The sequence below is a fragment of the Amaranthus tricolor genome, chromosome 5 (assembly GCF_026212465.1).
Source record: "Amaranthus tricolor cultivar Red isolate AtriRed21 chromosome 5, ASM2621246v1, whole genome shotgun sequence".
NCBI lineage: Eukaryota > Viridiplantae > Streptophyta > Magnoliopsida > Caryophyllales > Amaranthaceae > Amaranthus > Amaranthus tricolor.
In genome coordinates, this window is record NC_080051.1 from 27,125,427 (window position 1) to 27,153,254 (window position 27,828).

General features: G+C 31.2%; 2 protein-coding genes across 4 annotated transcripts; both read right to left on the reverse strand.

Annotated features, from left to right (window-relative positions):
- Positions 1-929: 929 nt before the first annotated feature.
- On the reverse strand, positions 930-3,822 carry LOC130814017 (phytochrome A-associated F-box protein). Its single transcript, XM_057679985.1, has one exon. It carries the CDS (start codon positions 3,576-3,578, stop codon positions 2,556-2,558), a length of 1,023 nt encoding a protein of 340 aa, XP_057535968.1. The 5' UTR covers positions 3,579-3,822; the 3' UTR covers positions 930-2,555.
- Positions 3,823-10,106: 6,284 nt separating this feature from the next.
- Positions 10,107-17,600, reverse strand: LOC130814018 (serine/arginine-rich splicing factor SR34B-like). 3 transcript variants are annotated; one of them, XM_057679988.1, is made up of 14 exons: positions 17,444-17,600; positions 17,056-17,147; positions 16,255-16,320; positions 16,084-16,158; positions 15,877-15,979; positions 15,743-15,789; positions 15,584-15,641; positions 12,788-12,837; positions 12,647-12,703; positions 12,431-12,549; positions 12,235-12,336; positions 10,959-10,992; positions 10,608-10,744; positions 10,107-10,510 (listed from the first exon to the last, which is right to left on the reverse strand). In XM_057679988.1, the coding sequence occupies exons 2-14, from the start codon at positions 17,140-17,142 to the stop codon at positions 10,507-10,509; spliced, it is 939 nt and encodes a 312-aa protein (XP_057535971.1). In that variant the 5' UTR covers positions 17,143-17,147; positions 17,444-17,600; the 3' UTR covers positions 10,107-10,506. The 3 variants fall into 3 exon arrangements, 2 of the variants coding, with proteins under 2 accessions (XP_057535971.1, XP_057535970.1); XM_057679987.1 differs by having other exon boundaries at positions 17,262-17,589; XR_009042273.1 differs by lacking the exon at positions 10,107-10,510 and having other exon boundaries at positions 10,630-10,744; positions 10,959-11,390; positions 17,444-17,594.
- Between the last annotated feature and the right edge of the window lie 10,228 nt (positions 17,601-27,828).

Consider the following 27,828-nt stretch of genomic DNA (forward strand, 5'->3'; position numbering starts at 1 on the left):
GATCCATTGAGAAGGGGTTGAAAATGAGAAGGGTAAAGACTCTACACCCTTGATTTCACTAAAATAAAAAAATCTATAGTCACGATTGAGCCAAAAACTCATAACTGTAAAAATAACTATGTTACACAGAAAGTTAACTATGAAATAATTTTTAAAATGTTCTTAATTTATAATATAGTATCCTTTTTTGTATATATAGTAACCAAACAAAATCGAACAAAAATTCTTCTCACCCTTCTCATTTTAAAATCCTTCTTATTTGATCCTACATCTATATATATATATATATATATATATATATATATATATATATATATTATATTTGTATTGTAAATTGTAATATATGAAAAGTTTTGCAGTTGAAATTGTTGATGCAAGATATTGTCAAGTAGATGGGAAAGCTTGCATACTTCATTTTGATCCATGTTGCCGAGAATACTATTGTGATGGCTTTTTCACAGGCAAATGCGTTAAAAGTAAGTGCATTTTCAAAGGTTTTAATGGGACGGGTTGACCTAATGGGTTAAGGGTCCAGTCACTTTTTATTTTTATCATTAAGGAGTTGTTTGAGAATATGTCAATTTCCTAGATTATTTGTATAAATATAATGCATTATTTTGATATTTAATTTTCATCATCAAGGAGTCGTTAAGTCATGTTAAAGCTTTTTGATCTTGTTTAATCTATTACTAGTTTACTACATATTTAGTTTGATTAATTGTTATTCTGTTGTGGATATCATATGATATTTTTATTAATGAATTATTAATTAGCTTATTTTCAAAAATAAAAAAGGTTGATATGGATTGCTTTCTTCAATCTCCCCAAACACTGATTATAGTTTCCTATGAGTGGGATACATTGAATACAATAATTATGTATAATAATAATAATAATAATAATAATAATAATAATACTTTACATCATCACATGTGAGATAAGATTCCACATCGATAAAAAAATAGTTTGTAGACTTGCATATATATTGGGTAAGCTCATCCTCCTACTACCATATAGTTTTGGGAAACAATGAATCTCACCCAGTACATGTACAAGTCAACGCTCTTAACCCATAAATTTGTGAGCCCGAGCCCATAAATATTCTATGCCAACACGAATAGACGACGGTGAGATTATATCATATGATTGTGACAACCTATTAAATAATGCTAATGAATATACAAATTGTTAAAGAATGAAATTAAAAATTTGATAGGAGGGCACCCAACATGCAAAAAGCAAGGAGAAGATTGCTCATTGTTCAAATATTGTTGTGGGCGACGCAATTGTATGCCTCGCTGGTTTTACGGCACTTGTGAGGATCCCGAAACGCTGTCGTCTGGTAAAGACTAATATGATCAAGTGCCCATCCGGCCGTATTGATATTTTATGTTTGATACCAACAGAAGAGAATCTTGTCCAAAAATATGTTAAATTTTATCATTCTTCCAATTCACGTATATTCTTAAATTAGTTTTTTTAGAGTGATATTATTAAGTTAATTTTAAATGTTCCTTTAGATACAAATTTTTTTTGCCTATTTGTTTAGTTTTAAAGGTTTATTATGAGAATATAAATCTTTTATTTTAAGATTATATCACAAAGATAGTTATTTGACATCGTAAAACAGTTGTTTGACACTATAATTCATTATTCATGTGATAAAAGTATCCAACGAGTTGGGATTATTATAAAAAAATAAAATACTCATAGAAGATAAACTACTGTTTCATTATATTTGCTATTTTATAATTTGAATTCTACTTAAATTACACAAAACTAAAAATTTTTAAAAGTTAATAATATGATAATATACGATTAAACGATTCAAACAAAATTTTAGTATAATATACATATAAATTGTAATATATTAAATACATTTTCTTACCTATTAGCCACAATATACTTCCTCCGTTCCGTTTTAATTGCAACATAAGGATTTTTCACGCGGTCCAATGCACTTATTTCATCCTTAATATCTCTAATTATGTATAATAAAAAATTATAAAAATTTAATATTAATAATTATTACACCGAGACGAATCAAGATCCAATTTGACTATATTTTAACTTATAGATTAAAAATTAATCACAAATTCAGAGATATATATTTTCAATATTGCAACTAAATTGGAACAGAGGTAGTATAAACACTTTAAATAATAAATAGTATCAGTCATATATAAATTATTTTAAAACAACAAATAAAATATATAATCCATTCGTCTTGTTGGTAACATTTAATTGTTGCATATTTTTCAAAAGCATAAGTCAAATTTCAATTATATATATAAAAAATATTCTAACTACTCTTGAAAACAACGTTCAAAATTCTTTATTCTTATATAAATATTGCATATTAATGACAAACAAAATGAAACATAAGAGAGAATACATTACTTAGTTAAATATTTTCTTACTTCATTTTTTTACGAAAACAGATATTTTATTTTAATTATTTATATATTAAACTATACTGATTTAAAATTTATAAAAATTTAATGTTATTAAAGTGTACGAAAATTTTAAAATTATTTTAAAAAATAGAAAAAGAATCAAGTATACAAAGACAAATCAGTCCAAGTCCAAGCCCCAGAAACATGACCATTTTCACAAACATAAGCTCTAACAACAGGTTCTCCATCATCATGAAAACCAAATCCTCTCTTCAAACAAAATGCTGAATGCAAATCCCATGTCTCTTTACAGCTACAAAACGCACAGTTTAATTCTATTTTACACCGATTCCCATCGTTTATTGTTCTCCAAACCCTACTTGTCTTGAAATTCTTGAAAATTCCTCTAAATAATCCGTAACTCCTCTTCTCATCTAGATGAACACAACCAGGCCATTCACTTATGTATAAACAATCATCTCTAAATCTACTTCCTAAGAGTTTATTACCTTGTTCTCTGCTTAGATTCCACGCTCCTGATGCTAAATGCGATCGTTGCATTCTTGCTACAACTTTCCGACGCTTTGTTTCATTCCCGATTCCCTTATTGTTGTTGTGCTGTTCATATTTCGGGTCTAGATTCGTTAACTCGGTTGTAATTTCCATGGGTAGACCCGTTTCAGAGTTGTCGTATATGGTGTCATAGTATAAATCATCATACAGTGACCATCCACCGATTTCATGACTGTTTTCTTCAACTTGTTCCGTTGATGTTGATGCTGGAGTTGGTGATGGATTTAGGGTTATCTCATTGGTTAGGGTTAGGGTTTCTGTTTGGGATCCGAGATAATCCTCGGTGGGTCCGAGTTCCCGTTGAAGGCCGAAATCGGAGTTATCGAGGAGGATACCGGCGTGAAGTAGACCCGGACACGAAACAGCGATTTTGTAAAGAGAAGCCCAACCACCTGAAGAAGAAGAGAGGGAAAGGAGATCAGCAGGCATGGTGTGGAAACAGGTAATACACTTTGATTTGCAGCAAATAGATGTGATTAAGGAGTAGAATTTGGTACAAACGCATGATAATCGAGCCCAGTTTGGTGGATCGTCTTCGAGTTGGAAGAAGATTTGAAGGATTATGTCATCTGATAGTTTTGAGAAAGTTGTATCCGCCATTGTTTCCATGGATTTTGTTCTTGGAGGTGAATTTTGGGAGAGAAAATTGAAGGAGAAAGGGAGGATAGAGAGAGGTGGGTAAGGTGAGAAATGGAAGTGTATAAAGAAACATAGAAATGGAGGTTGAGAAGATAGTGCAATCTGTGGAGCCAAAATATTTTGCTTCCATGGCTGCTATTCTTTGACGTGTCTCTATCTCATCCAAATAGCCAAAGCAAAGTGGGTCCTACTTATTTATTTATTTATTTATTTATTGAGGGATACTTATTTATTTAAATAAAAGATGGATTACTTTCTCTATCCATGAGATTTATCCCATTTTTGTTTTAAAATTAATGTCATTTTTATTTTTGGTTATCTAATAATTTTTTTATTAATTTATATTTTTATTTTATTTTTGTATTTCTTTCATTCATACATCAAATATGTCAAGATACCTAATACTAATATTTGTCTTTATTTGTTCTTCTCATTCACTTTTTACGTTAATTTATTAAATTTAAGAGTTAACTAATTTTATTTGTGAGTTTTAAAAATTCTAAAAAGTTGATACTTAGAAAATATATACTAAGACAAATTTATCAAGAACCCACATAAATATGATTTTTTATATAGATCGATGAGAAATTATAGTCAAAGTTAACTCTAAAATTCACAAATTTTTATTTGAGAAGAACATACTTCTTCCGTTCCAATTTATTCGCAACATTGGAAATGCTTGCACTATTCACTTATTTTCGTTGAGTTGAAATTAATTTATAATCTATAAGTTAAAACATAGTCAAGTGAGATTTTTTTAATTTGTCTTGGTGCAAAGATTATTAATAGCAATTTTTTATAATTTTATTATACATAATTATAGATATTAAGAATTAAATTAGTGTATTAGACTGTGTACAAAAGCAAACATTGCAAGTATTTTAAAACGGATGAAGTATATATAAAAACAAAAGAAGTATATTAATAATACTTTAAATTAATAAAGTATTATAAAAAACACTCGTTGTTTTCAAAGTTTGATACAATAATGTTGAAACGATTCACAACAAAACTAAAATAAGAGTATTCAAAATGAAGAGATGGTAAAAATAAAGTTACATGCTTATTTTTTATTCTAACAAAACGATATTAGTACACACGTAAGATGCTGTATATCAATACAAAATCCTAATTTATTTTGATTTGTATTCATTTTTGGCCTATATATTTTATTTACTAAAAATTACAATAGAAAAATTATAAAGTAAAAATAATTAAATCATACTTATTTAGAACTCTGTTTTGCTTTAAAATTTTTAGGCCTATATACTCCAATTGATTTTTAATTTTTTTAATAATTATTATATCTTTTTGCATTATAAACTAAGATAAGGAGTGTTACATTTTCCAAACTAATACAATATTAAATTTTCGAAAAGACAATATATTTATTTAAAGTTATAGTTTAATATTTAAAAGTTAAATAAATTGAAAATATTATAAATATTGAAGTTTTAAGCTAAAAAATCAAAATTGGGCAGCGTGATTAGGTATTAAAATGTACAAATACAATGTACGCGGAGCAAAGACGATCTCTTGTATAACGCCGTGTTCAACAATTCTCGATGACAATTGGTTAAATTAACGGCCATGCTGATAAGATTGTAGGTTAATAATCTTTGTATTTCATTCTTACCTCTCGTCTTTATTTTTAATATTATACTTTCTACCATTAGTTGTAATATTTTTTTTCATGTAATTTAATGTATTAATTTAACTTTTAATATTTTTAGTTATAAATAATAAAAATTATAAAAATTTGATATTAATAATTTTTGCATAGGGATAACTTAAACAAGGTTCAACTTGATTATATTTTAATTTATAAAATAAAAATGATGAGTGAATAGTGTCAGTATTGCTAATATTGCAAGTAATTTGAAATTAATAATTGAAAATTAATATCGAATTTTATAAAATTTCAATGAATTAATTTTTTCCTTGAAATTTAAAGGAGAAATTTTAAAAAATAAAAAATTTACATGTGTAAGCATTGGAGAAGAAAGTATCAAAATATATAATACTAAATCTATAAAAAAATAGAAAAAAAAGTAAATAATAGAAATAAGTATTATGTAAATTGAAAAAAAAATTTAAATTTGTTTATGAGATTAAAATGAAAAAAAGTACAACCATTAACAAAAACAAAAAGAGTGTAAGAACAATTAGAAAATTAAAATAAAATAGGATGTAAATTAAAAGGGGCTGACAATACAATACAAATATACAATTGATTGTTGTGTTGGACATTGCATGTGCATATATTTATCCGTTTGTTTTTTTGTTTTTTGTCATAAAATTCAAATGTGTGGCTTGAATAATATTTTATTTTTCAAAATAGTTGCAATGTTTGTTTTTTTACGTGGTCCAATTTATTAATTTAATTCTTAATATTTATAATTATGTATAATAAAAAATTACAAAAATTTAATATTAATAATCTTTGCATCAAAACGAATCAAACAAGATCCCACTTGAATATGTTTTCATTTATAGATTAAAAATTAATTACAAATTAAGGAAGATAAGTTAATAGTATAAGTATTTCTTATATTGCGAGTAAATTGAAACGGACGAAGTACACAAGGATTAGAGTTTATTCCGAACCACATATTTTGCTGCCAAGAAGTCCTTTCTCGGTTTCTTTCAATTTCGTCTATCAATTTTATTTATTTTTGGTTATTATTAATTTATTATTTTTAATTTGCAGTTTATTCTTAAAATAGAAATTATAAGTTAAAATATGATTAATTGAAATTTTACTTGATTCGTCTAATGTAAAGATCATTAATATCAATTTTCTGTGATTTTTAATCATGTCAAATTAAAAAGTATTAAAGTTAAATGTTATCTCGACAAGTGAAAAAGATAAACGAGATAAGTAAGCCGAATAGGAGGGAATACCATAAACCACCATCCATCTTGTTGGACCTTCGACTACTTACTCCTTTTGTCCCTTTTAATTTGGGCAACTTCCTATAAAAGTTTGTCATACTAATTTTACGTTATTTTTTACTACCTTCGTTCTATAATACTCGAATCATTTAGATTTATTTAGACTTGGCTAAAATATTATGGAAATGATTGGATGATAGCAAATAATTATTGTTATCCCTAATTAATGACAAACGAACTTACAAGATTAAATGAGATATGAAGTAGGAATAAAGTAGGGGTAAATAGGACAATTTATAAGTTATTTTATATCATATATTGTAATTTAACAAAATGTAAAACATATTAAAAAGGAAAGTGTAACAAGTATTATGGAAAAAACTCAAAAGAAGAAGTATGTAGCAATGATTATACTCTCCTTTTTTTTATTTCATCCACAAACTTATATTATCTCTCCATTTGAACCATTATATTTTCTGTCATCCACTTGCTTTTATCTTATTTATTAATATAATTATATTTCCACTAAATTGCAGCCAAAATGCAACTGGTGTATTTAAGTCACAATAGCTCTTTCTTTCTATGCTACTATTATACCCCTATCTACTCGCTTTTTTCTTAACAAATTGTCACAGTTGTATGCTGTATAAAAATTAAAAATTACAAATTATTTAAAATATATGAATAATATTAAAGGAGTATTGAAATAAGTTAATGAGAGAATAAAAAAAAAGTAGTAAAAACAATTACATAAGAAATTATAGAAAAGTAAAATAAAATATTCAAAATAAAAAGTGTAACAATTTTGGAGAAGAGTATCTCTATTTCCTCCCTTCGCACACTTATCTCCATAAGATTCTTCGGTCATTCGGTGGCTATTGTAAATGGTTGATGATGCTCCTATGTACTTCTCCCTGTATATTTGATTCTAATCCTAGAACAAAACTGATTTATTATTAATTTAATACGGGTAATATTATTAAAGAAATGTCAGATAATAATAAATAGATTTAAAAAATACTTTTTCTGTTTCACTATACTTGTTTACGCAATTCAATGGTTATTTTAATCATCTATATATTAAATTTCTAAAAATTATAAAAAATTAATATTATGAAAGTATACGATTAGACGATTCAAATAAGATTCCACTTGACTATATTTTTTCTTACATATTAGCCGCAATATATAAAATTTGATTGAACTATAAATAGTGTCAATAATAAAAATGTAACAAGTATTTCAGAAACGGAGGAAATATGTAAATAAAAATATAAAAATTGGTGTCTACACAATGATGCCGAAGTGCACCTCATTGGTAAGAATCAAAACATGTTTCATAGAAGAATCAAATAAATTGCCATTTTATTGGGGAAGAGATTGAGATAAAGTGGTTGAGCCTGGTGAAGATTGCTACATGGGTTATATTCACATCTTATAATCTAAATAATAGCATTTTGTTTATTAGTAAGTATTAAATTGTGAGAATAAAAATGAAAATTTAATGTAATTTTGATTTTTGATAAGATAATTTCTTGACCATATTTTTCTGCACAAAATTCATTCTAATGTATTGCTATTTTCTTACAAAATATGTGGTATGCACAAAGTTCATCATCATTGAAATAACATTGTAAATTTCTAGAAAATTTACACTAAATTATTTTCATAACTACATCTAATACTAACAATCAAACATACCATATGCTTATTAAAGTAACTGTGTTTCCATTAAAATATAATAATCACAATTCGTAGTTGTGTTAATATTGTCATAAACTTATTACTCCTTCTCTTCTATTGAATTTGCAAGATACACTTGTATTTTTCAGGTGAGAACTTTAAAGGAAATATACGGCAAATTCGGAAAAATAAAAGAAAAATAACATAATTATTTTATAAGTAGTTATAGAAAAATATTACAAAGTATATTATCCACAATACATGTCTATCTATGAATTGGGAAATGTTGAAAGAATGATGGAAGGCATGATGTCCACTCCTCAGTTTATCATTTGAATGATGAATTGTGTTGCTTTTTTAGTTATTTCACCATTTCTTTGAAGGGCACTGTGGGTGATGCCAAAGAGATAATAGACAAGGGACCCAATGTCTCCTTTGTTATTCAATGTGTATTGATAACCTCTCTACTATATAGGCTCATTGAGTATGTGATACATAATATCTTTATTCGAGTCATCAAGTTAAATTTCGAATCACGTATTTTCGATAATTTAAAATATCCTGCCTCGATTTTAACTTTTACATAATTTTAAATTCATTTGAAATTGAAACAAAATCTTAAGTAGTTACAAGGTGGAATAAATATCATTATCATCGAACCTATAATGCATATCTTTAATAGTACCTACATTCGGTAGAAGCTAACTTTTTGGGTTGAATAAGGGCTAAAACTCTAGTAGATCATAACTTTAATAGAGTAAGAGTCAGCAATCAATATTCCGCATAAGTCAAAATTTGAAAAAAAAGAATAGCAGGCAAATTATATACGTGTCCCTTGCAAGGAGCGGGAGTAAATCATAATTATACGAGTATATTTTTTGGTGTAGTAAAGACAAATCAAAAACGTTGTAATTATGATTTGTACACCAATTGCTACTTGTCATTTTAGTTTTTTAGTTTTAGTTTGTCTAAACTAGTTTTACTAAATTTCAATAAAACATTTGTCTACATCTCATACATTTTCTTCATCCACTAATATTTTATAATCATTGAACAAATTAAACTACAAGATTATAAATTTTATTTATTTATTTGAGAATATTCATAATTCATAACAGCACCTCTCCTGAAAGACCGTCTTTATAAGAGACGGTTCTCCAAGCTCAGGCCCAACAATTAAAAGAAAGAAAAATCTAAAAATTGACGCGCAAGTTTGACCATAATTAGAGTTGGTATTATAACCTATTGAAATTGATGTTATAACCTATTAAAATTGGTATTATAACCTATTAGAGTTGGTATTTGAAGTTGATGTCATAACCTATTTGGAGATACCAACTTTAATAGGTTATAATACCAACTTCAATAAGTTATAACACTAAATCCAAATATGATTACACAGCGCGTGTTCTTTTGGTAGTTGTTTTTTTAGTAATTAATAGGCCGGCCCATTTGAGACGTATCTTTTATAAAGACAGTCTCAAGTAAGAATTTATAAATTCATAATTGATAAAACATGTTTTAAAGTACTCTTATAAGGATATGTAGTAACTCTTCAAAAAATCGAATAAACAATAAATTTCTGCGTATGAATTCAATTCGACATCTAAGGATCAAACCAAAATTTAGAAAATACAAATTTCACATGTTTAAAAATTTTTGCAAAGAGAATGGTTTATGCTCTTGTATTCTAAAAATTGGTGAGGGGCAATTTGGAGAATGCTCATAATGATTTGTGCTAAAGGCTCAATCAAAAAAGCTATGGAATTAGGCTCAAGAACATGAAGATTTTAAAGAGAGAAAGAGTGATTAGTGCTTAACAAAGTAACCCCTTTCCATTGCCCGATGCCAGTACGTGGCTCTGGGTCGGATATAAGCAACATTACCCTTATTACTTGTTAGTGATAAGACTAACAAACAGGTTTTCGATTGAGCATTGGTCATAAACGTCATGTGCAACTTCACAGATGCACATGATTTAAGAGGCATTATACTCAAACCCCTTAAAAAAATTTAATCAAACACATGATAGTAATCAGTTAACTAGAAGGAATTTTAGACATTCTGGTTACAATTTTTTGTCTAACCAATATAGTCGGGCATAAAACGATAATAGTAATGTTTACGACAAACATAAATGTAAGATAGCAAACATTCATGTTTAGTTCAAAAATAACAATAATAAGCTAAAAATAGAGTCATACTTTGAGAAACACATGCCTCCAATATTTCTATTAGAAGTTCACCTCCTTATACAAACTGGGAACCTTGCAGCAAACAACGATTACCAACAGCTTTATGCAAATGACCCAGCAAAGTTTTACCTGTAAGCACATTTTTTCCAATTTAAACACCACAACGAGTCACAAACAGTAGAAGTTTTACATAAACAGCAATATGAAGCATGGTCTGCACTAGTACCTGGACGGGCTTTTGCTCTTGCTCCTGCTCCTGCTCCTGCTTTTGTTCCTATTCGGACTCTTGCTCAAACTCCTGCTACGGTTTCGACGTGGACTGAGGCTACCCTTCTTGGGGCTTTTGCTCAGATTTTTCTTATGCTGCAAAGAAGCAGAAAACATAAAGAAAGTCTAGCTAACATAACTTCCCAAATAACTATTTTTGTAACAGCCCCAAATCATTATGAAGTTAATATAATTCAAACTTTCAAACGACAAGACAAAGACATGCTGTCAGATAGGGGTTTGTAATAAAACACAATTAAACCAAGGATAAAATTTGAGTTCTGAATATAAGTTATGAAAATACACTTACAGATGCCACTGGTGAACCGGATCTTGATCGTGATCTGCAAATTCCAGAAACAATGCAATTTAATACCCACATGTCCTCAACAACCTTTCAGAACTTGACCCAAAAGCCTTGATTCCTCTTGCACGACAGTGTTACCACATTTATAGTTGAGGAACAAAAACAAAACAAATATCTTTAGCGGGAGGATAAAAATATATGTGATTAAAAAAAACTTCAACACCTTTAAAACCCCTCAAACAAACTTCTACATGGAAATGTACAACTTTTAGAACATCACCATACTATAATTTACTATAGAAATGGAGCAGGGCATTCCTTCCAGATTGTATGACCAAATCCAGAGAATCCAGATAGCTCCAAGTTTCCATAAGCAATTAGTTCCAAGTATTCCAGAGCTTTAATAAGCAGTCCATAATCGTCTGTGTCCCACATCTAGCACCCATGGACATGCGATGCTAAATATATTAGAATAATTATACCATGAAGGTACCTAAAGCTGCCACTCATTAGGCATTTAAAAAACATCCCATCCACAATCTAATTTGGATAATAATGCTGCATCTATCTGAATTCTAGTTTGCAATCCCGCACATATCCAAATCTAAACGAAGAAGCATGCAACCTTCACATACGATAATAAAACAAAATTAAAGTCACATAAGAATCCATGTACATTTTAAATCCCCTAATCTTCTTCCCTCCCTTTCCAAAAAAATTGCAGAACAAACTAAGTATATTAAGGTCAAAATAAAGGGCATCATCAACCACCCACTACAGATTTAAGAATCAGAGTACGATAAGGCCCAAATCACACCCTATAACCAAGCTATTAGTTTTTTCCAAATTTTTTAGGTGGTCAGAAATGAAGGTCCACCATGGCTCTGTACCATCCAACAGATCAGTAGTTATTTAGATATATTTGGAGAGTGTGTGTTAGAGTGAGAAGGTGAGTAAAAGAGACACAGTTGGAACCAATATCCTTCCCCTTCTCAACCAAAACAAAGGGTGGTGGAGTAAAGAAAGACAGTGGATGCTAAATCTAAGTTTAGGAAAATTTAGAACTGATAAGATGAACTAAAACAAATACACTAAATAAGACTGATCTAACACCCCCAAAAAAAAATGTTCAAGGGAAATTGGCAATTTATAAACAGAAATTGCAACAAATATTAAACCATTCAACTTTACTGTTCTATCAAAATTAATCCTGGCATTCATGGAAGAATGATGATGTGATTTTATGGATCACCTACTGGTTGGAGAAGCCATGTCATACCTTGACAAAGACCGGGACCTTGATTTAGATCGAGAACGGGATGACACAGAGCGAGAACGAGATTTAGCAGGAGATCGGCGTAACGCCTTCTTCGGAGACTTGCTGTGTAAAATACAAAACAAGCAAATAACACCCAGAGACATTACACGCCAATCGAGTTATTTAAACTTATTATGCTAAATACAGACATATATACCTTCGGCTTCTGCTCCTGCTATAACTACGACCACGGCTTCGACTACGGCTCCTGCTACGACTACGGCTTCTGCTCCTACCCCTAGGCGGGGGAGTACGACTTCCTTTATATTCCTTCACCTGATAGTGATAAAAAGGAGGCAAAGAAAGTCAGGACAATGCAAAGGAAATACAAAGCAAGCAAAATAAATTTATGACAAAGAACAATGAACCATACACGAACATATGCCCGGGAAAACGCATTGCGAAATTCTGAGTCATCAAGCTTTCTGATCTGCAATATAGTAACAACAAAGTTTAGCAGTCCTATGATGGAAACAAAAAAAGGAAGAAGGAGAAACCAATAGAAAAAGCTCACAGCATTCTTCATGTCATCATAGTTGGTGTAATCTACAACCCCTGTTGTCCCTGCAAAAAAATATCAAACAAATTGGCCAAAAAAACAACACTAAAGACCTACCATTCAGACACATGTAGTCCTCAATGACATCAAGCATATTAACTATGAACAGGACCTGGTAGAAGAAGCAAATGCATGGGAATCCAATTTACAACGAGAAAAAGTTTCTATAACCAAGCAAGAGTGACCGATAGCTGGAAGCCACTCTAGTGTTACAGACAATAAACATAAAGAATCTCATTAATATAAATATCCCTCTCTTCTTAACTCAGCTAGGGGGCTTCGCTACTACAAATAAGATCTTTCACCTTTAATGAATTTCTCTTCATATGTGTATCCAGGTAGAAATAACAGCTCCAACGAGCTAGGGGTGGGGCACAAACATTACAATGACATAAAATAAAATTTGAAGGAGTTGACCAATTTACTACAAGTCTACAACTGTTCAAATTGAATTCTGATACTTTTGAACCGATTTACAATATCATCAAGACTAAATCCTAACAATCGATATTCAAATATAAAACATTTTTACACCACTGAACAATCTATTTAAGGATTATATAAGGGTGGAAGTTGGTGATTCAATCATTCAATGTTCTAAAAAACATAAATCATCAATAGAAGGCTATAATTTCAACAAAGAAATAAGGAAGGGGGAAAAAACTTCCAAATGTATGTTAAAAACCATAAGCTGCATTGGTAGTACACTTCCCTAAACTCCCTCTGATTCTAACGATATCATAAGCAATGAGATCTAGATATCATCTAAATGGAAGCCTCTATCAAGATAGTGGTTCTATAGATGTGTACACTTCCATAAACAATAAATTAAACCTGTGATGCTCAGACTCATATGGATCCAATAAACAAAGGAGGGAGAATAAAAGAATGAAATACATCTTTGTGTCACAGAAAGAAACCCACCATGAATCACTAAAATTGCAAGTTGCAACATAGGCTTATAAGGTGAAAATTGGCCAAAAAAATCTTACAATGTAGTAAATCCCCAGAAAATTATTTTTAATCATCCCCCATGAAATGCTTCACAAATCACAATCAAAGATAGTGTATTACCTAGATTCAGATTTCAGCAAATAAATAAAGCAGATTTGGCTATCATATAGAAAGAGGAATCAAGCTTCCACAAAAATTGTTTTGAGGCAATGTGTAGATGCAACCTTAAATAGCTAAATCCGAATTCATATGCTGGAATATTTTTTCTTATTCTTTAAATAGAAAACAATAAGACCCTTGAATGAAAAAGAGAGAGAAACAGAGATGAAGTGACTGACAAATGACCACCAACCTAGCCCCTCTCTTGGAAAATTGAGGTCTCACTCTTTATTTGCTATTTAAGAATGTCAACACATGCATCAACTAACATTTTGAGGGTTTTGACCAACTATCTACGCAGCCCTTCCAAGAACCTCCAATGGTCCTACCACTCGTCAAATTCATAGCACTATGTTTTGAGAAATTGGCAAGTCCACTTTCAAACTTAAATAGCAGTGGGAAACTCAAAGCCTATTTCAGAGGAAAAGTTAAAGAGCTAACACAAACTATTTCCAAATTTAGCGCAATAACTAATCACCTAAAAACAAGACAACAAAAATCAATGCAACAGAAAATCTTCCAACAAGTAAATGTGACAGGAGTGACAGTAAGTGAGGAATTTCATATTAAGCGAATGCTATTTTCAAGAACAAGCAACACATTCTCCAATTATATCTAGCCTTTTAACATAAGTATTCTGGTTGATTGCTGTTAAAAGCCTAAACTCCTAAACACGCCCCTTAAGCTCCACCACCCATTTCTTCAGCTATGTAAAAATGAAAGCAACCTTAGACTTATAATAACAAAAAGATATTTTCCGACTGACTCTTAAATGTATAAGCTAAGAACACAACAACAATGTCGATGTCTTAATTACAAAAGATTGAGGTCGACTACATAAATCAGTATATTAGTTTCATTATTCGTCCACGTGGATTATTCTTATCTATTCATTTTGTCATCTCAATTTGTACGTTTAGGTTATTCATATTCTATTCTACTTCTATCCTCTAAGTCATCTTTGATCTTTGTTTTTCTCTTTTTAAGTCTTTTGAGCTCCAGCAATCTATTATCATTACTAATTTACTAATACTTCGTCTTAGTATGTGCCAAAATCATCTTAAATGATTCTCTTTCTATTTTTTCTCAACATTTGCTACTCATAAATCCTTTCTTACATCATCATTTCGAATTACATCCCTCAAGGAATGTCCACTCAACCATCAAGACAATATCATCAACAAACAACATGCACCAAAACAATTGTTTGAGCTAAGAAACGCAAATAATATAGTGAGTCATTTATTAAATCTGTTGTAATGTAAAACCAATAAAAACTAAAATTTTAGCTCCATCAATGGATGAATGGCCACAAACTTCTATCATTCAATGAAATGCATCACTGGAAAGTACAGATGTTCAATCTATCAATGTAAGGATGTGCAGCTACTCAAAGCTATATTTGACTTTGCACTAACATTACTACATGATGATGGACCTCCAATCTTACAAGTGAGGCATGCAAATTACCCATAAAAAGAAATGATAGGGTTTATATGCATTTAAAATATTTTGTCTTTACTAAATTTTTCACAAAGTATAATAACCACCATAGAAGCAAACACAAAATTGACTCAGCATTGCATATCTCAAACTTCCACTTAAATATACCATGTTTAAGGGCCGAGAGTATCTTACCACCGCCATCACGGAAAACTTGGGAAAAACAAACATCTCCTGCCTTGCGCATGTGATCCTAAATATATTGGCTAGTTAATAGCTCATCCACCATTACAAGGAATAAACTAATATGTAGTTCAATAAGGAAATTGACATTAAAATTATTGCCATCAAAACCTTTAAGTCTTGCCAAGAAGCAGAAGAAGGCAATCCAGTAATCATCACTGCATAATTCAAAAATTTGTAAGAAAAGGTTCTAATATAGAAAACCTAAAATTAATGAATTGAAAAAACATTAATCTAGCACTCACCACGATACTCAGTGTGTTTGGAAATACCGCGATGTATGCTACTGTTACGGCTATAGCGGTCTGTTGACGATGAGTGCCCACGGCCACCATGAGCAAGTTCAACCTTTCAAAAAACGCCATGGGACAAAATCACATATGTATGCATTTGGTAGAAAAGCAATACATCTAATATAGCTATATTTAATATAACAGTGGGTTGAGACTAACCCGCAGACGATGCCCATCAAAATCATACCCATCACGGCCATCAATAGCATCTTGAGCATCACGAGCCTCCTGAAACTAATAAGAGAATACAAAAATAGCAATGATTAGACCCGCGACACCAGCTATGATTACTACTCCAGGTCATACGTCCATAATGGCAAGGAAACTCACCTCGACAAATGCATAGCCAGGAGGTCTTGGTGGAACCTTCAAGTCAATATGGACAATGGGTCCATACTGAAACAAGAAATTAACAACATCATATCAACTATGAAGTAATTATTGATTGTTCGAAAGCAATAAAATGCAGTTAGTTAAAGGAAGTGACATGTTCCAGACTGCATCGGAGCCTTCACCCAAAAATTAGAATCCACATATATATATTCATAATTAAAATATACTACTCTCTCTTGAAACCATATTACAAAACCGTATATTGGATTCGGTATCCGATTTTGAACACCACTAATAGACATAGTGGCCTAGTTGGTAGCCAAAAATTCATACAACCAATAAAAACGAATATTAATAGCTTGTTTGGTTATTGGTTTTAAATTGGGGAAATGATAAATAGTATCTAATGTAATTTGGCCATAAAATTACTTGATAAAGTTCGTAAATTAAATTGCCTTACCTATTTTTTCTTTACAAAAATTATTTTGCTCGTTACTACTGTAAAAAGGAAATTAGGTGTTAATGCAAAATTGTGAAGACAAACATGTGTTTGAGAATGAGGATTGTACTACAATGGAATGACATAACACATTTTTTTAGAACTAAAACTATAATGCATTCTCGTTACCACAATATAATACCAATAACCAAGAGTACCGAATAGGTAATAATGCTTAAAAAAATTATTTTCTAAGAAACAACACAGTCAGAGTAAAAATATGTAAAATGCAGTCGAATAAAACCCTAAATAACAAAAACACCAAATTATATGCAAATATCAAAACCCTAAAAATATACCTTGTAAAACAAATCTTCAACTTCCCTCTCCCTGATATCCCCAGGAAGGTTACCAACATAAAGAGTCCTTCGAGAGCGGCTACTCATAGTTCCTGAAATGTATATGCAATCACAACACCATATAAATGGAGAGAAAAACCCACTTTCATCATCACTAATAAACCTCGATTAAAGAGTACTAATTTCAAAACTTGTAGTAAAATTACCAAGAGATCTGAATAAACCATGAAAACCCAATAAAAGTTTAAGTATTTGATTTAATTGATTACGAGTACTAAATTGTAGTTATAGGTTAAAACGCAAGGAAGAATATGTGTGGTTTGAGAAAAAAAAAATACATAGACAGAAATTCATAAACAAAAATCGACAAAAGGGGAAAAACACAAACCCTAATTTGAAGAAGTGAAACGAAGAATTAAGCGGGGGAAGGCACAAAGGATATGAATTAGGGATAGACGAATAGAGGACACCAGCGGCGGTACTTTAGGGGTTGAAACACTAGACGTTTTTTCTTTTTTTTTTTTGGTGATTTGGTAAATACCAATTGTGTCAAATTAGCCCTCTTTTTTTGTGTTTTTTATTTTATTACTTCTTCAATTATTTTCAACGGTTGGATATTGCACGAATGTTACCATAATTTAAATTGTGTAGATAATATTAAAGTTGAATTGAAATGCGTAGATAAAAAAAGAATTGTGGGAATCATAATCATAAATCTTATTAAAATCATAATCATAATTCTTATTAAAATCATAATCATAATCATATTCATAAATTTTATTAAAAGAGCTGTAAAAATTCAAATGTCATCTCTTTAAGAGATATACCAAATGTTAAATGCTTATAGCAGGCGACAGATTACATGGATTCAATTTAAAAATTGCAAGTCACTATTTAAATAATACTCTTCTTACAAGTTACAACTAACTCTTAATTGATTAGAAAAAATTATACATTCTATTAATTTTATTAATTTTATTGTATAATTAATTTTATTGTATAATAGTGCAAGGCAGTTTGATTGTGAGCATGTCATTTATCTTTTTTTCATTGAACAATATTAATGGAATTTGACAGATTTACATTTTTGGACTTACCATAGTTACAAATTTGCATTTTTGAAAAAATTTATATATTAATTAATGCAAAAAATTACAATTTTTCCAATTACAGTGTTATATATTAATGTACTGTTTAAATAATTATATTGGAAAATATATATCGTACAGTGTAAAACATTATATATTATCTGATAAAATACTCGAATTACATTGTATATAAAACTATGCTGCAAAATAAGTTACATTTATTCCAATTATACTGCAATTTAGGAAATTACTAGAAGTACATAATTGTCTTTTTTCCAGCAATTGTTCTTTAAAACTGAAATGACATAAAATTCATTGAATTGATCATTAAAATTAGTTATTTACATTGTCATATTTACTACCATAATTACAATTTTGAATTTTAGAAAAAATGTTAAGAATATTGAACGAAATTAAAATTATGACTACAAATATATTAATGCAAAAAATCAGCCAAATGCAATCAGTCTGTAAGCAATCAGACTATCTCGCGCCTAAGCTACTAAATATTATACAATAAAAAAATCAATCAACTAAAAATATTGTCTTATTTTTTGTAATGTAATTATTCCTTTATAAAAATATATTAACACTTTAATGACAAAATTTTCAATATAAATAGCCCTAAGGCCATACCAAATATTTGGTCTTATTATTTCTTTTCTCTAAACCTTTAATGTTGTTTAATAATATTTTCTAAAATAACCTCGAGTTTAAATTTTATTGTAATGAATATATTCACCTATTTAGTTTCGTATTTACTGTAATTTTTTTTTAAGAAAATCAAAATATTAATCACCCATTAAGACGAATACATGATAAGAAAATATACATTAAGACGAATCTACAAGATCTTACATGGATATATTTATCTTCAATATATCTCTCAAAAATCTTAATTAAATTTATCTCTCCTTAAAGTAGAATATTTCAAATGTGAAGAATATTAGAGAACGAAGGGAATATCTATTATTCATTTTATTTATATGTATCCATATACACTTATACATCCGTGCATCGCACGGACATATGTACTAGTAACTTTATAAAAAGATATTGTGTCGAAAAATGGACAAATTAAAAAAGAAAGTGGCAATCTTTTAATAATAGAAGAAGTACATCGTTGTTAGTTTTTTTTATTTTTTGAGATGATCGTTCTTAGTTGTTGATTGTTTGTTGTTGTTTGATTTAATGAACCTTGAACTATTGTTTGGTAATATCAGAACTTTTTTAAAGTTAAGTTGGCTAGATATATGAGTTGTTGATGATGGTGATTGGTAATATTAGTTATTAATTGATAACTATTGTATACAAATTTGACTAAAAAAATCAAAAGCGAATGAAGATTTTGTTTATTAGACCAGTATTTTTAATTAGTTTAGACGAGGAGAGGTTTTTAAGTAAGTTTTTAAATAATATTTATTAAATAAGTTTTTTATTATTTAACCGATCAACGATAAAGATTTCAAACAAAGTAGAACAAAAGAAATCACTTACCAAATAATACCCATGTTTTTCTAGGCTTCATTTTTAAATTTATTATTTTCTTAGCATTTGTGTATAAAAATTTATACCTTTTTCTTTTTTTGTCATCTCTGTTTCTTTTCAACCCTAAATTTCTTTGCCAATGTATACATGAATTTAGTAACCAATTTGAGAGCTTAAATATTGCTTTCATAATAAATTACATGTTTCATTTGATTTTTAATTATTTTTGTGGTCATAATTACGATTTTCATATTAAAACTATGTCTGAAAACCTTTTAAAAACCAAAAGGATTAAAAGTTTTAGATATATGACTATCACTAATAAATAGGCACACAAAGATAAAACTTCAAATTATTTTAAAGGCATAGAGAACATTCTTAAGTAAGAAAAAAAAAGAAAAAAATATCTACCAACATGCTTTGAATCACAAGATGGAAAAGAGAAGAAGAGAGAAAAAAAAGGAAAATAGAAAGTAGGTCCCACAAACAATTACATAAGTGGTACACGTTGTCACAAGCTATTGGTTGTAATTAACTTTGATTTTTTACAATGATATCATTTAAAACTGTCTTAATAAAAAAAGGTAAAGTAAAATTTCAAAATAATTTCACAAATGGTTCTAATTTCACAAATGGTTCTATTTTTTTTACAAAAAGAACCTAATTTTGTCTATATTTTATTCACTTCGATTTAATTTTTCAGTCTTTTCTCTCTCGTTTATACTTAGCAACATTTCATAAATTACTCATCTAAGCTTATTTTCTTATTGATAATTTCATTCACATTATCGCATCCTTAATTATGGATCCAAATAATTCAAATCATGGAAGAAATTTCAACTTTTCATACTACCTAAACCCTGAACATAACTCATATACACCCTTTTGATCCAAATATTCTATATATTACTCAATTTCAAGCTGATTTACAATGGTTTGGCTCTTAACCTAGACTAATGAATCCAACTTACCCAAGCTATGTATTGTTTTAACAATCTTCTGAAAATAATCTGTCATTTCCCTTTTTTGAAGATTAATTATTTTTCGTGGTGAAGAGTTCATCTAATATCATGTTTTATAATAAGAGTATTTAACACCCTAAAATCCATTAAAATATCAATTTAACGAATAATCTCAACAAAAAGTATCAAAGAGATTTTCTTAACATATAGCTACTGAAAACTTCTTTTGAAATGAATTTCAAATATTTTCAAATTCATATAATCATTTCCATCACAATAACTTTCACAAAATAGTGTTAAACATGCCTTTAAACATACAGTAAATTATAAAATCAACATGCATGATGCCCACAATAATAATACATGTAATAAATTATTCCATACTCAAATTTATCATTTTGACATCATTTTTCAAGATTTAATAACTTCTCTTTGAGAATTTTATTTTTTTAAAAAAAAGTTTATACACAAACTTTCCCAACTTGTTCTTAAATCCTTTAAAAATCATCCCAACATACCTCAACTCCAATATAATTATTCCGTAAGCTACTACGCGTTCTTAGAAGTGGTTCTAACTTCGGGTCCTTGCTCTTCAAGTCTCAACTTCAACTCTTCAACTAAACATATTGCATTCATCCAAAAATCAATAATAATTTGGGATTTCTAACATGCACTTAACTTTCCCTAGTTAGAGTTGTTAGACTAATACTTGTGATGTTTTTAACATATTTGGAGTATACTTATTATGTTGAGCAACATTCTTAGTTATGTCCCATAATTTTACTTGAATCCTTTAAGTAACAAAATTTATATATTTGTGAAAATACATCTTCTTACTTTCTATTATGGCCGATTTTTATAGATTTATAAGTGATGATTTTGTTAGTTTAGAGATAAAATACTCATTTTATAATGATCTTAGTTTATAGAAAGATTCATGTAAAAAAAAAATTGTTTTACATGAACAAGTTTTAACAAAAACTAGTGGAATAAAGAAATGAACATAACTTACTCTATACTTGGTGGATTTCTTCAAGTTTGGTGTCTATAGAAAGCTCTTAAGGTGAAGATTATTTTAATGGGAGATTTGAGTTTATAAACATAAATTTTCAGAAGTTTTAGGTTTATTTAAGATAGTTTAAGGTTTGGGTAAAATTGTTGTACATGTAACAAGTTATGTAACTTGTACTTCATGTTTAAAAATCACTTGTATATGTGTGAAATATTTAATTTACTCCTATCATGGTTAAATAATATGCTTGGGTAATAAATTAAAATTTTCTCGAACTGTTATGGGTAGTTGCTCAACTTAAAGTTTTACCTCCAAACTTTACGTTACTTGTTACGATTCATAATCACGTTACGAATTAACAAGTTTCTAATCACTGTAGAGATTTTTCAAATTACTACCATCACTAATTAAATTATAATTAGTAACGAACAAATATATAAGAAAAATTAGGCGCTAAAAACGACTAATGAAATCTCCTAATAATACGACTGTTTCATGCCGCCCGTAGTTCTGCAGGCGCATCTGAGTATGCCGGACGTAGTCACGTTGATGATGAGCCGTCACGGGGGAGCAGGTGCTTACAGTCCACTGGAACAAACTGGTTGGTCACATCGCCCCAGCCCGGGGGCCCACAGATACGCGCCTGATACCCAGCTATGGCGGGCACATAGCTAAAGTTATTTTTGACGGCTCTGAGCGTATGCCTCCGGTTCTGGAGTGCTGTAGTAGAAGGAAGCCGTTGGACGCGATCATCGGACTGCGGGATATGTCTGATGCGCTTTATGATGTTCTACCTGCCACTCCCCTCGGTCGGCTACCCTACATTATGCACCGGCACATTGACTGTGCTTTGATATCGGCCTTCGTGAAGAGGTGGCAGCCGGATACGAACACCTTCCACATGCCATGGGGGGAGACGACGATTATGTTGCGCGACGTGCAACGCATATTGGGCATAGGTATTGAAGGTTCACTGCCGGTTGAACCTGCTAAGGGGGAGTGCAAGGGCGCTATTGCTGGTCTGTTTGGGGAGCCCATGTCCGAGCTAAGACGGAAAGGGATATTCGCTAGCGGTGGCATCAACGTTGCTGAAGTTATGCAGTTGTGCCACCGATCCCAGGCTATAGAGACCCAGTCGACAGCCTATTACATGGCTTTTGTCGGCTCTACATTGCTGGCGGATAAGACCAGAATCGGCATGTGACCTCATGTAACACCCCGAGATTTTCTGACGTCATTGATTAATATTTTAATAACTTTTGGGTATTTTATAATTATATTAAATTAATTTTGAAGTAGTTTTAATAAATTCCTTTCATATACAAATTTAAATATTAACGTATATTTATATTAAAAATACAATTACGATTCTATATAAAGGGGTTCAAATCAAAATAATTATTTTATTTAAAATGTGTGAGCATACGGAGGTGAGTTCTTAATTGGGTCTTGCAAGAAGATGAATCTAGATAAATAAATAAATAAATAGATAAATAATATAAAAGGATGTGTTAGGGTTGTGAGTACTCCTTCCCTCACTCACAAAAACGTCACGCCTCTTCCTCCTCCTCTCTTCTCTCTTCTCTCCCCTCTCCCTCACTGCTGAGCCACAAAACCACCAACCAGCAGCCCAGCCGCGGTGGCAACCGGTCTCCCACAACACCACCGGTCTTCCCTCTCTCCTCTCTGTGACGCAGCTGCTTTTTCCCTTTTAAACAGCCACGACGGCAACAGCCTAGGGTGCTGCATTTGCTGCGCGTGCCGCCAGCCACGATGGCCAGTTTGGGGTCCTCTCTCCTACCAGTTCAGTCCCGTGCCACCACTAGCGCAACCTTAACTTACCTCTTTTCCCTTTTTGCTAGTTTTAACATTGTGAGCCATCTCCTCTTTTCTCTAATTTATTTTTCTAGCTTTTAATTAGAGTTTTATTAAGTGTATTGAGTTTGAGGTTGATTGTGTTAATTTCATTGAATCTTTTTGTGGGTAAGAATTTGATTGATGAATTAAACATATTTATAACTTAGGGTTTGAAGTGTGATTTGAAATTATGGGTGATGTGTTAGTTTTGTATTAGTTTCTATGAATCTTAGTATGGGTACTAATTAAATATGTTATCTATGAACACGAAACGATTAGGGCTTGGATTTAGAGATGAAATTAATAATAATGTGTGTTTTATACTATATTTTGGTGATGATTGATTAAATAACTTTAAAAGTTGTTTTAAGATTTGGTCGATTGGTTATTATTGTGAATAATTAGTAATGGTGATGATGTTAGTTGACTATTAAAGTGATTTTGATTGATTAAATTGAGAATAATAGCTACTAATTGTTGTGGTTTGATTGTTGTGAGTTACAAATACCCTTATTAGGTTGTTATTGAAGTTATAGATGCATGATATTAGTAAGCCAAGAGCATAATGTCAACTTATCGTCGATGGTTGCTAAAGTTAATTGTCATGTTGTTTTGGCATTAGTTCTTAATAGCTTTGGCAAATGTAACAAAAGATATCGCGATACAATAACTCTAAGATTTGCCTTATCGTTATATTAATGTTATATTAAAATTGTAAGATTTAGTTGTGATTAGTTATTTTTGGGTAACGCGAGCTGATATGCTCAAAATTAGTTAATGTCAAGAAACGATTCACACATACTTCTACTTTAAATTGATGGAAAGACTTATGTTGTGTTGAGTTAATGATTTTGACTTGTATTGAATGAGTTGAGTGCGTGCTAGAGTAATCGGAAACTCATGTTGAATGGGTGATAGCGGCTACTTTGGTATTTAGTCTGGTATGGCAAAGTAGTTAAGGGAACTTATTAGTTCTACTCATAACTTATATAGGTGCCCATTTTGTAAGAGGAAAGTAGAGCCTTAGTCGGGTGATTTTGTGACTTTTGATCGTGCAGTGACGCTTACAGGTACGTACACGCAGTAAGTAACCCTTATATGCAATTTGCTTTAAGACATCATTGTTTATTGTGATAGTATGCATTGTATCGAAACTATGAGGTATTAGCGAGTACACTTTATATGTAGAACTATCAACTATGAAATCCTTGCGCTTAGAATAGTTTAGAGAATGAGAGTGTTAATAGAAGGCGAGAACTACCCCCTTATCTATTTAAGAATTGGATTATGCCTTACTTGGAGTTAGAATGACTCCTTTAGAGGTGAATTTCATATTTTGATGAGTGGCTCAGTGGGTTTTGGCGTGCTGCTATCCGAGGGCGCTCATTATTAGTCGAAAGTGGAAGTCATTCCCATCTGATAAAGTATTAGATTATAATTAGTTGGCGTGACTCAACTAGATTATGTCCGGTTGATTTAGTAGTCCCCTAGGTGAGGTTCGACGGGACCACCGTAAGGGGGGTTTGAGCATGCTTGGGTCACTGGGCCCCGGATGGCCGATACCGCCCCTTGACCGAGGTGTTACCATGCGAGCCTTACAAACCCCAATATTGTGGCCTCTTCACTGGTTTAGAACCCCAGTGTGTTAGTTTTTCCCGAAGGTAGGACCCGAGAGGGTCAGCTGGATGGGGCATGAGCTCGTACTTTGCCATGGGCGCCAGATGGCCGATAACGCCCTTGGCCGTGTCACTATGCCAAGAAGTAGAGAAAGATCCACTGATAGAAAGTTATTCAGTGATTAGAAAATTTATTCATTGATCGAAAGTTATTTAATGATAGAAGGTTCATTCTTTGATAGAAAGCTTACACATTGATAGAAAGTTTACTTTTTGATAGAACGTTTACTCACTAATAGAACATCTACTTATTGATAGAATAGTTTATGCTAGTGAGAAGTGTGCCTAAGTTAAGTTACCTCAAGGGTATTACAGACTATGATCACACTTACCTTAAGTTAGATAAGCTCTATAAGGTCATGTGTTAGGTATTCTGTTAATACCTTGGTCGAGTTGATACTACACGTGTTTTGCAAGAGTTTTTGTTTGAAAAGAGGAGCGTGAAGACCTGCATTCTACCCAAGAACACATGGTTCGGGTTGGAAAGCACGTAATGAAATTAAGGTATAAGTGGCCGATAAACGGTTACTATCTGTGCTTGCGTTTTATGAAATCATCTTATGTTGTTTTATCAGATAATGTTATCTAGTAGTTGGCCTTATTATATTTGATGCTAGTCACTGAGGTATACGTGTTTGTGTTTATGTTTGATTGTTGATGACTTTCTATGATTGTCCAGCTATGACACATTGGCCTTTGGTCTAATGTTGAGCAGCAGGAGGATCATAGACAGGCGTAGCAGGTACTGGAGCTTATTTTGCTTGCATTGCATTTGGGGAGAGTGATGAGGGCGAAGCATAACCTGTGTCATACCGCTATCTTTCGATTTCGTAGCTCTTGTTATCTTTTGTAAACTTTGGTTGTATATGTTTTGTTATGAGGCCTTGTGTCCTCCCTCGTATATTTGTATTTCAACTGCGTAGTTTATAACTTTGTATGGTTTTAAGCAGTTAAGTCTTTTTAAAACGCAAACGTCGACACTGGAACCACGATCCATGCTTGGCATGCTGATTTGAGAAGCCGGCGACGAATCATTCCGCCGTGGCGTAGTTTTGATAGACCGTTGGTGCCTTTACTTTATTAGCTTCTAAATAACTTTTGTTTTTCTACAAAGGCGCACAGTTTTAAGGCAAATGCTGCCGAAATTTCCACTCACCTTTTTAAAGGTTGATATTTAACGTTTATCTAAATTCTTTTCCTTTTCTTTTATGTAACACTCGAATTTCCTCCCGTCCTTTATGGTTTTGGTTTTTTTAAGGGGTCGGAAATTCAAGGGTGTTACATCCTATCAGACCAACTCAGGCTGTACGACCGGCACACGGCACCTATTCCGTGACCTTTGCTTCTCCGCCTATTTACACGGAGGCATGAAGTTGGTTCCCCTATTGTGGTCGCCTTGGTGATCAGGCACTTCATCGAGCATTTGTTCCATCAGAGGCTGATCCTAGTTACGTTGACTGGTTCAGAGTGTCCTCCCACCCATACGTCCTTTTCGGCGAAGGAACGAGTGCCGTTTTGGTCCAGCTGAAAGCAGAGCGGGATACGTTAGTTTTTTTAATTTATTTGTTTTTTATTATGTGTTTTGTGTTATTAAGATGCTGTTTAATATCTTATTCACACCCTTTTTTTAACAGTTTCTAAATGAATGGCCGAGTCGAGTCGCTCCATTGGTGAAACGGCCTTCTGTTGCGGAAATAACCCCACAGGAAAGACATGCTTTAGATGTATACGTTTCTAATATTAGAGATTTATTTGCCGAATGATAAGCTTTTTAAGGGGCATGTCCCTTCATAGACTGTTGGTCTTTGTAATTGAAAACTAATTTACATCAATGCTTTTTATTAATTTACATCAATTCTATACATATTGAATTTCATCCACGTATTGAAAATCCCATCTACATGTGTAGTTAAACTAAATAATGATGTACACAATAGTATCACTATGAACTATCTACAAATTGAATCTCATCTACATATGTAGTAATACTAAATAATGATGTACACAATGTGTTACACTATGGACTATCTAAATTTACAACATTTTCAGCGGTGTTATTACGTTGTGGTGGTCGTGGCCCGTATAGTCTATTCCAAAGCAAAATCCTGCAATTAAAATTTGTTTCTATATGTCTTGAAGAATTGTCAACTGCTTCTCTCCATGATTGCTGGACTGGCGGCAGTGGAGATGAATCGTCGTTCATTAATAGTTGAACAAAATGATTTCTATTCACCCAACATATATGTATAACTTTATTTACACTATGCACACCCGCTGCTTTCTTAAACGGAAGAACCAAACAGTTGTACATCGGATTACCGTCAGCAGAACCATAATAAGCAATGCCAATGTTAAAAAATGTTGCTGCAGAGTACAATGCATCGGTGCTTCCATCCAGTGAATATAAGGAGCAGGTCCATTGCCGTGTGAAATCAATTCAGAATATAGCATTGTCTAACGCCTCCTCCGATAGATACACAGTTACGTATTGGTCTCTGTTCATTTGCATTTCCATGCTGTAACACCCCGTAATTTATCGGGTTTAAAAGTAAATAAAATATAATAAAATAAAATATAAAATAAATAAAATAAATAAGTGATATTAAATTATATTATTTTACATAGTTAATTATAAGTAATAAAGTAGGTTAATTTTAACGGTAACAAGTTTTATCGCGTACGATGTTATC

Excerpts from the sequence above, each read along its gene's own strand:
- LOC130814017 (XM_057679985.1), bottom strand. The coding sequence starts at position 3,578 with ATGGAAACAATGGCGGATACAACTTTCTCAAAACTATCAGATGACATA.
- LOC130814018 (XM_057679988.1), bottom strand. The coding sequence starts at position 17,142 with ATGAGTAGCCGCTCTCGAAGGACTCTTTATGTTGGTAACCTTCCTGGG. Across the intron at positions 15,980-16,083 it reads TTGATGGGCATCGTCTGCGG|GTTGAACTTGCTCATGGTGG; the intron begins GTTAGTCTCAAC and ends GTTTTTTGAAAG. Across the intron at positions 15,642-15,742 it reads CTTCTTGGCAAGACTTAAAG|GATCACATGCGCAAGGCAGG; the intron begins GTTTTGATGGCA and ends CAATATATTTAG.